Genomic DNA, 9,898 nt, shown 5'->3' on the forward strand with positions numbered 1-9,898 from the left:
CTTAAAATACATGGTAAAAACATTTAAAATTCAGTCTGCATTACATTGTTGGTTCTTTTATTTTTTTTCTTGAAATAAAAGTTGTTAACCTTAACTTGTTTGAGATTAAGGTCTATTGTTGTAAACACTAATTAGAAGTACTTACAAGTTATAATCTTTTTACATTTAAAAAGCTTGATTAGTTATACATAAAGGGAAAAAATAATTTCCTCTTCAAATAGTTGTAGTGTTATGCAACATCTATAAGACAGGAAATAGGGACAAATAATAATAAAAGTTGGAATCAGGATGTATCCCAAATCTACTAATCTAATTAATTCAAATACGCTCCGTGTAGGGCCTATTTAAGGAGGAAGCCCTCCCTACCTAAAAAATTTCTTCCGAATTCAGGCCTCTATTTTAAGACGGAGGAATTTCATCTATCACACTACATTCTTTCCGGCGTCTTTTAACTTGAATTAGATTATGAGTATAGTAAACACTAACCCCCACTGTAATTAAATAACGAGATGGGACCCTCTACTGATCCTAGGTGGCATTGACTTGGACCAACCAACCTTATAGCTTTGTTGCTTATATTAAAGAGGGAATTCAGAAGATCATTTGAATGTTAAAGTGTAACTTGAAGTAGAGTCTTTACTTTACTTCGAATATATGCTATAATGGAGACGCCGTTGCTCAATGGCTACCCCGGTGACCACAATCAGCTTGTAGGCACTGACGGAGACTACCTGCAGGCAAAAAGTTTTAAAGATTGGTGGGCAATTTTCTGCGTGGAGACAGTGAAGTTGTGGAGGATAGGAGGTCCTATAGCCTTCAATATAATATGTCAATATGGAGTCAATTCACTTACCAATATATTTGTTGGGCATCTTGGAAATATTGAGCTCTCTGCTATTTCTATTGCTCAGACTGTCATTAGTACCTTCTCTTTTGGCTTCATGGTTAGCTCTATGTTTTCTTCTTATAATACTCATGCTAGAACATGTTGATAAAATCACTTACCAAAAATAAAATGTTGATAGTAGTGCTGTAGAACTGCAGTAGCTTTTATTGACGTGACTAATTTAGATTTGCGCCCGCGTAGAACTCATTAGGGGAAGTGCTCTTTAATAGGTGTTTCTCCATTCTCAAAGCTCGAATTTAGACATGTCAAGGGTGAAGGTATCCATCCTGCCCACCACACCCCTATCTTGAAAGTAAATTATTTTCAATTTTTGTCAATTAACCCATCTCACAATCAGTAGTATAAAAATATAAATTTAGTGCCATATTAGTTGGAGCTAGCTTATTATAATTTGGCCATGTCTTTTGTAGATTTATTTGTCTCCAATCAACAAGTGCTGCAATATGTATGTATAGAAAATGATGGAAAGAGGACATGTTAGATCTAAAATCACATAAGGGATGTTAATTACCTCAGAAGATTTACCTTTTATTTTGATCAATGCAGACTTAACTAAGAATAAAATAAAATGAAAGCGAATATTCAAATAGACGATACATACTAGTTTGGGTTGAGGTTTGACTGTTGCTGTTACATTTACTTTAGGAACTTCTGTATGTTGGTTAGAACTGTATGTTCGTGTAACTAAAAATGTCTTTAGAGATCCTCTAGATATACATAGCCTTTAAATTGTATCAAAACAAATTATTTCGTATTAAAATGAATTCGACATGAATAGAACAGAATGAACACAAAAGGTTTATATAGTCGACCCAACTAATTTGGAATTCAATTACGGGTTGATTGATTGAATAGTTAACCGAGCCTCAGCTGATGTTAATAGTTTGTTACATTTTCAGATGGGAATGGGGAGTGCCTTGGAGACACTATGTGGACAGGCCTATGGAGCAGGGCAAGTTCACATGCTGGGCGTTTACATGCAACGCTCCATCATAATCCTGCTCACCACTTGTGTCATTCTCTTGCCCATTTACTTATTCGCAACTCCACTGCTCGAGTTGCTAGGCCAAGAAACTGCAATCGCTGAGCTCTCTGGAAGTTATACCAAGTTACTCATCCCACAGTTATTTTCGCTAGCCATCAATTTCCCAACCTCCAAATTTCTTCAAGCTCAGAGCAAAGTTGATGTGCTCGCAGGGATTGGGTTCGCGGCTTTGCTACTGCATGCTGTGTTCCTTTGGCTCTTTATTTATACGTTTGGATGGGGTACCACAGGTGCTGCTTTAGCCTTTGATCTTACAAATTGGCTTACTGCAATAGCTCAGTTAGGATATGTTGTTGGATGGTGTAAGGATGGGTGGAAAGGATTATCGTGGGCAGCGTTCAACGAGATTTGGGCATTTGTGAGGCTTTCTATTGCTTCAGCTGTTATGTTATGCCTTGAGATTTGGTACATGATGAGTATTATCCTCCTTGTTGGCCATCTTAACAATGCTGTGATAGCAGTTGGCTCCATTTCGATTTGGTGAGTACTATTTGCAGTGTTAACGTATAGAAATTATGTTTGAGACACATACGTATAAGATTGTTTACCAAGCATTTGTTATACTCATTATTGCTATTGAGAAATTTTAGTCATCTCCTTAGGATAATGTTGGGCCAAACTACTTTTTTCTCTTTCCCCTGGTTTTTTGAAATGGAAAATGTTTTTGACACAATTAATGAATAAGTTACAAAGGTCCCATTCCATCATTTTGATTATTTTGCTATTGATGGATTCTGATTAAATATCAAGAAATGCTTTCCTGATTATACACCTCTAAATAAATCCTGCAATGATTTATAGAGAATATATCTGCATCAATTGTTCAGTGAGACTATCAACCGATGATGTAGTTGACATTTTCAAGTTCATTTCTGATCCTGTTAAATGTTGTGTTTACAGCATGAATATCAATGGATGGGAGAGCATGCTATTCATTGGAATTAATGCTGCCATAAGGTAATATAATATATCTTGATGGTAGATAGAACTGCACTTAATTAATAGTCTTCAGGCTGCATCATTTGATTTATTTACCATTTGCCAACAGTGTGCGAGTCTCAAATGAACTCGGGCTAGGACATCCAAGAGCTACCAAATACTCAGTCTATATCGCAGTGTTTCAGTCCCTTCTAATTGGGATACTTTGCATGGTAATTGTACTGGTAGCCAGAAATCATCTGGCCATTATCTTTTCAAGCAGCACGGAGATGCAAGAAGCTGTTGCTGATCTTGCTTACCTTCTAGGGATCACCATGGTTCTTAATAGTGTTCAGCCAGTGATATCAGGTACTAGTTTTGCTTCAGAATTTTTGTATATAATGATGGATCGATCTATATTGTCATGATAATAATATTATTATGCCTTCTTCCTGCTTGTAGGAGTTGCTGTTGGAGGTGGATGGCAAGCTTTAGTGGCTTATATCAATCTTGGTTGCTATTACGCTTTTGGTCTCCCTCTAGGATATGTTCTTGGTTATGTAGCAAAATTGGGAACAAAGGTAACTAAAATTTCTAATAAGAAACTTTGGCAAGATAAATCCAGCCTTTGTGTGGAGGGAAAGAATCAAATGAACACCAATGTGATGAAGCAAAGCTTGATCGTCTTATGTTGTCAACATAAACTTTGAAAACTTTTGGCTTAGATAAAGCGGAAGTATCTGTTCTTGTCAGTTTAATGTTCTATACTGTCACTTTCAGGAAGCTAATGCTGAATTGTGTTCGTTCAAATTGCTTCACTAACCCTGAAATTTATCTTAAATTTTATTACGCGTCTTGCAGGGACTTTGGTTGGGGATGATAGCAGGGGCAGCTTCACAGACCCTTCTACTCTTGATTATACTGTATAAGACTAATTGGAGTAAGGAGGTATGTCAAGTGCTAATTTGCAAAAAGATGTGTTAATGATTTCAAGTTTTTGTGTTAATGATTTCAAGTTTTCGCATCACCCTATTAATAGTCATATAAAAATAACAGAAAAAGAAGGTATTTCTGTTCAAACGCCTAAAATACCTAAATAATAGAGTAGGTGAATTTGGTTTTGGACTTTTAGTTGGTCCTTCGTCTTTCTTTATTACTATATTTACTATCAGCATAAACGTCGTCCATGCACTTGTTTACCAACTACATAGCCAAAAAAAACTCTGTTTTTGGATGCTTATAATCGTAAAATGTTATTATCAAGTTGCAAGTTAATTAAAACCATCTAAAACGTTTGGGTAGGTCTACTTTATTTTCAAGTTCTGTAGGTTATTACTAGTAGTAAAAGTATCTATTCATTATGCTTGTAAGTTTTACCACAGGGTCAATCAAATTGTACATGTAAATGATCGATTGCAGCAGTTGCTTGACTAGAAATTGTATTATTGATCCTTCAGTACATATATGATCATAAGACAAGTTGAATTACAGGTTGAAGATACTACAGAGCGTATGCGCAAGTGGGGCGGACAAGATTTTGAAGCAGAAAAATATCCTGATGGACAGTTACCCATTAAGAATGGTGTAGCTTAAGTTTATGAGTGATGAATTCTGGATTTTCTTGTTGAGTTTAAATGTATTTGTTTCAATTTCATTTAAATTTTGCAAAGAAATGCAGAATTCTAGCATATGGTTGTTGGCAATTTTTAGACATTCAGAATGGTAGATTCAAGCGACCCAAAGAATGTTTACAACATTTCTTCTTGGTGCCTTGACGGACAATTTATCAGTTGGAAGCACTTAGTTTCAAGTATTTTCCTATATTTTTTGGTGGTGTAATTTGTGAAGCACCACCGTTTCTTCCATCTTTCAGTTGGAAACTTGCAAGTATTTCAGCTCTGTTTCTTTGTAATAGAAAAATCATGTGGAATTCACAGAGTTATCAAATACAAATTGTGTAGCAGCCTTGCTCTATCCTTCTTTATGTCCTTTTGTCACAAAAGTTTTGCGGTAAAGACTCGGGAACAACTACTCCCTCTATCCCAATGAATACAACACTTCCCTTTTTCGAGATTTAAATTATATAAACTTTAACCAATATTTGAAAATATATTTATAATTATATTGACATAAAAAAATTGCAACTTATAATACTTTTACATATATTTATTAAAGGTTGAAATCAATTTTAAAATATTAAATTAATCTAATTCAATTTAGTAACTCTCAGAAAGCAAAAAAATGCCACATAAATTGAGATCGAAGGAATAAGAGGCAGACCTTCTGTTCAGCAGCTTGTTTATTTTCCACCCTTAGAACGACAATATCGACCAATTAGTGCATAATCTAATGTTCGTCTTAGAGATAAATACAAGATTAATTAAATTTGTATAAATCACGATTCACGACAGGTAAGCGTTTTCCTTTCCACTCTATTTTGTCCCATACTAATCTTTTATGAGTTAACAATGCATAATAAGACAAAGGGCCAATCTGGCAAGCACACGTTTATATTTAACAGTAGGTGGACGTTATCAAGACCTAACGCTCTCTTCATTGAGGGTGACTAGGGAGTGGGAAGCCATAAATCAATACAGATCCATTATTTGTGGAGCCATCTACTATTCACGTGCAAATATCCTTCATTGATACTTATTCCGTTTTAATTTTTGTGATATAATTTGGTTGAACACCCAATAATAAAAAGAAACAAAGACCTTGAAACCTGTATCTTCAACATCTATGATTTTATTATAAAGGTTTGATATAAAATATAATATAGTGTAATAATTTAAAATTAAATTATTTTTAAATATAAAAAACTATCATTCTTTTTAAAACGGAATAATAAAAAATAATGTAATTTAAAATGAATAAACCTGTGGGGAATTTTAGTTCTACAAGCCAAACACGTGCCACAAAAATAATACTCTCTCTGTTTCAATTTATGTGAACTTATTTTCTTTTTAATTCGCACAAAAATAAATGACCTCTTTTCTAATTTGAAAATAAATTTATTTTATGAAATAATTTACAGTCACACAAATATTCAAGACTTATTTTAAACCACAAATTTTAAAAATCTTCACTCTTTTTTAATTATCGTGCCCAATAAACTGAAACGGAGGGAGTATATATCTTATGGAAAAAGAAGAAGAAAGAGTACTCCTCCTACCTGCTCTTCAAATTTTTAGACATTTTTCCCATTGACTTAGTAGAGTATCTTGTATTTAACTGCTTGGTATCAAGCTCAGATTTCTTTATTGTTTAGGTGTCTCCATTACCACTTAAATAAATGAGATAAATAGTACTAGAATAACAAGTAACGCGGAAACCTGTAATTATTTTAGGAAGAAATGGAATCACCACTACTTGATGACTTCTCCGGTGAGCACGGCCAGCTTATCGGCCCTGATGGTGATTACAGGCCTATTAGAACCATGAGTTTGAAAGAGTTATGGGCTGTATTTTGGATCGAGACAGTGAAGCTATGGGAGATTGGTGGTCCAATAGCTTTCAATATCATTTGCCAGTACGCACTCTATTCTATCACTGTTGCTTTTTGTGGTCATCTTGGACCAACTGAGCTATCTGCTGTTACTGTTGCTCAAACTGTTATCGGCACTTTCTCTTTCGGCGTCATGGTTCGTTCCCTCTTTCCTTTTGCTCCAACTTCTATTAACGCGCATTTGGTATATGTCCTACTACTAGTTGTACTTTAAAGTTGCGATGAATAATAATGTAAAACGGAGTTATTCTTTGAATAGTCATACAAGATTGTTATGTAGTCAGAGGCGGAGCTAGAAGTCCAGATACGAAGTTGGCAGAAACCCAGTAGCTTTGCTCAAACTGTGTATTGGTGCTAAATAAGTTTATTAAATATGTATAAATATTAAGTTTAGTATCCAGTTATTAATTTTCAGAACCCATAAAGTTGAAATCTTGGCTCCTTCTCGTCAGATATATTTGTCTTTAGATACTTTTGTCTATGTTGAGTGTGCGAACAAAATCCACATCGGTAGTTGAAAACATTGTTAAGCTTTATTTAAGATGTAGGGATACTACACTTAATAGTGTGAGTTTCATATAGGAACAACTGTGCGGGTTTGGCCCAAATCGACAATGCAAATAATGTTAAGAGTATCTTTGGGTTGATTAAGCCCAATAGTCTAGCTCTTGTTATCAAAGGTAATCTTATTCCACATTAGTTCTATTTCGAGAAAAATTGTTGTACATAAATTTCTACATAAGTTATGTCAGTATTTAGCAATGCATAGTTTAATACATCAAACAGAAAGCTGCGTTGGTTATTTTGAGATTTGCAATCAAAACCAAATCTTGTAGTGTCAGTTAGATATTAAACTAGTATTTATGTTGCATTAGTTATTTTGAGCTTTATAATCAAAGTCAAATCGTCTATCAGTTAGATATTAAAGTAGTAATGTGAGAATTATATATGTTGCAAATGGAGCAAAGTATTAGTAATGCAGAACTCTCATCTGTTCTTGGGACCCGTTTGTTTCTCATATGTGTATATGTAATCTATGTGTAGATAGGCATGGGGAGTGCTCTGGAGACGCTCTGTGGGCAGGCATTTGGTGCTGGGCAAGTACATATGCTTGGAGTTTACACACAACGCTCTATGATAATTCTACTGATCAGTACCTTCATTCTCTTACCAATCTATGTTTTCGCGACTCCTATACTTAAGTTCCTAGGCCAAGATCATGATATTGCTGTTGTTGCTGGAAAGTTCGCCATTTACACCATACCGGAGTTGTATTCCCTGTCTGTCAATATTCCCACGTCAAAATTTCTACAAGCCCAGAGTAAAGTTGGTGTGCTGGCCTGGATTGGTTTTGTGGCTGTCATGGTCCATGCTTTTCTCCTTTGGCTCTTCATATATGTATTCAATTGGGGTTTAATCGGGGCAGCTATATCCTTTAATCTCGTAGGTTGGGCCAACGCGCTGGCTCAATTTACTTACGTAGTTGTTTGGTGCAAGGATGGGTGGAAAGGATGGTCTTGGTCAGCATTCAATGAGATGTGGGCCTTTGTTAGACTGTCAATTGAATCAGCTGTTATGCTATGCCTAGAAACCTGGTATATGATGAGTATTATTCTCCTCACTGGCCATCTCAAAGATGCAGTTACTGCTGTTGGATCCCTCTCTATTTGGTGAGTCTTGTCTTTTTTTCCCATTCTGTTGGTAATTTAGCATAATATGATTAACCATGCTTAAGCTCCTTAAAATGAACCCTGTGTACTGAATTTTGAGCTTAAACTGTGTATTTGTTTGACTTGAACAACTCGATCGGGAAATGCAAAGTTGGTAGTTGTTTCTATTTGTCAATTAGATGAAATGTTGTGAGCTCCATTATAAAATTTATGTCAACTGTTGTCGTCTTTCAGCATAAATGTTGATGGATATGAAGCAATGTTTTTCATTGGAGTCAATGCTGCCATAAGGTAATGAAGTCCTAAAACCTCACAGAAATGTGCACTTCATTTGTATGAGAGTTTGTGTTAATGTATTGTTTCTTTCCCAGTGTTCGGGTCTCAAACGAGCTTGGACTAGGACGTGCCAGGGCGACCAAATATAGTGTCTATGTCACAGTGTTCCAGTCACTTCTCATTGGGATTCTCTGCATGATTGTAGTATTGGCAGTAAGAAATCATCTGGCCATTCTTTTCACTGACAACGAGGTTTTAATAAAAGCTGTTTCTAAGCTTGCTTGGTTTCTTGGAGTAACAATGCTTCTTAACAGTGTTCAGCCTGTGATATCAGGTGTTGCTTTTATTAAATGGCTCTGTTTCTGCAGTTAAGAGAGTTTTACTCCTTCATAGTCCTAACATTGATCTTGTTGGGGCCAACTTTTGCTTGTAGGTGTTGCTGTTGGAGGTGGGTGGCAAGGTCTAGTGGCTTACATCAATTTGGGTTCTTACTACATGTTTGGTATTCCTCTGGGATATCTTCTTGGTTATGTGGCTAACTTCGGAGTCATGGTAAACAAACTCTCATTCTGAAAGTTCGTATCTCGATTTCCATGTCTTGGCATCTTCTGTTGTTGAAAACACTACTAATTGTAATGAGTAGAAAACTATACTAATTGTAATGAGTAGAAAACATTACTAATTGTAGTGAGTAGGAAACACTACTAATTTGTTGTGTATCTCTTAGTCTTAACAGAATTTTAATTTGTCGCGATTTTGGATGTTCTCTTGCAGGGACTATGGGGAGGAATGATAGGTGGACTGGCTTTGCAAACACTGCTACTGTCATTTGTACTCTACAGAATTGATTGGAATAAAGAGGTATGTGAAATAATGGTTATTTTTATCCAATTAAACTCCATAACACTTTATATTCGATATTTTGGCTTGATTCTTGGTTAGAATCATCTGCCGATCATCTGTACGAGATTTACTCTCTAGATAGCAAGTAGTGCAGAATTTTCAATTCCTTCTCTCTTTTCTTTCAAAATCGAAAACTAAGACAGACTAAAGTTAAGCACTCAGGATGTTTGCATTTTTTTGAGCCACTGCATTCAGTATGAATTAGTGTTTTGTAGTAATAAGAAATTGGAAATGCAGGTTGAGCAGACGACAGAGCGCATGCGGCTGTGGGGTGGTCAAGACCTAGAGACGAAGAAAACTCCAAAGCCCAAATCTCCAAGGGGTGTAAGAGCTACGATCTACGCATGATACTGATGAATGAAGAATTATCTTCTTCTTTGTTTTTTGTTTACTAGTGTATGATTTATGAATGAAGAATTACCTTCTTCTTTGTTTTTTGTTTACTAGTGTGTGATTTAGAGCCCGTTTTTGTTTTATTAAAATGGCCCAAAAAAGTGACTTTTTTAAGATTCCTGTAAGTTTTAAAGTATTTTTCCGTGGTAAAAGTTATTTTATAAATAAAAAGTTAAGTATTTGGATAAAAGTGTTTAAAGCGTTTTTAAAAGTAAAGATAGTATTGTAATTAACAAAAAATATAAGGGATAAAAGGGTAAAGTTGTTGGTCAAATTAA

The 9,898-nt window shown here is 35.3% G+C and overlaps 2 protein-coding genes across 2 annotated transcripts; both read left to right on the forward strand.

The window, feature by feature from the left end:
* The first annotated feature begins 592 nt into the window (after window positions 1–592).
* On the forward strand, window positions 593–4,854 carry LOC132056528 (protein DETOXIFICATION 35-like). Its single transcript, XM_059448769.1, has 7 exons — window positions 593–944; window positions 1,807–2,432; window positions 2,853–2,909; window positions 3,001–3,239; window positions 3,333–3,451; window positions 3,732–3,818; window positions 4,362–4,854. The coding sequence occupies exons 1-7, from the start codon at window positions 663–665 to the stop codon at window positions 4,461–4,463; spliced, it is 1,512 nt and encodes a 503-aa protein (XP_059304752.1). The 5' UTR covers window positions 593–662; the 3' UTR covers window positions 4,464–4,854.
* A 1,194-nt stretch (window positions 4,855–6,048) lies between these two features.
* Window positions 6,049–9,662, forward strand: LOC132056529 (protein DETOXIFICATION 35-like). Its single transcript, XM_059448771.1, has 7 exons — window positions 6,049–6,514; window positions 7,423–8,048; window positions 8,283–8,339; window positions 8,420–8,658; window positions 8,758–8,876; window positions 9,099–9,185; window positions 9,465–9,662. The coding sequence occupies exons 1-7, from the start codon at window positions 6,227–6,229 to the stop codon at window positions 9,573–9,575; spliced, it is 1,527 nt and encodes a 508-aa protein (XP_059304754.1). The 5' UTR covers window positions 6,049–6,226; the 3' UTR covers window positions 9,576–9,662.
* Window positions 9,663–9,898: the final 236 nt, after the last annotated feature.

This window comes from Lycium ferocissimum, chromosome 5, assembly GCF_029784015.1.
Source record: "Lycium ferocissimum isolate CSIRO_LF1 chromosome 5, AGI_CSIRO_Lferr_CH_V1, whole genome shotgun sequence".
Classification (NCBI taxonomy): domain Eukaryota; kingdom Viridiplantae; phylum Streptophyta; class Magnoliopsida; order Solanales; family Solanaceae; genus Lycium; species Lycium ferocissimum.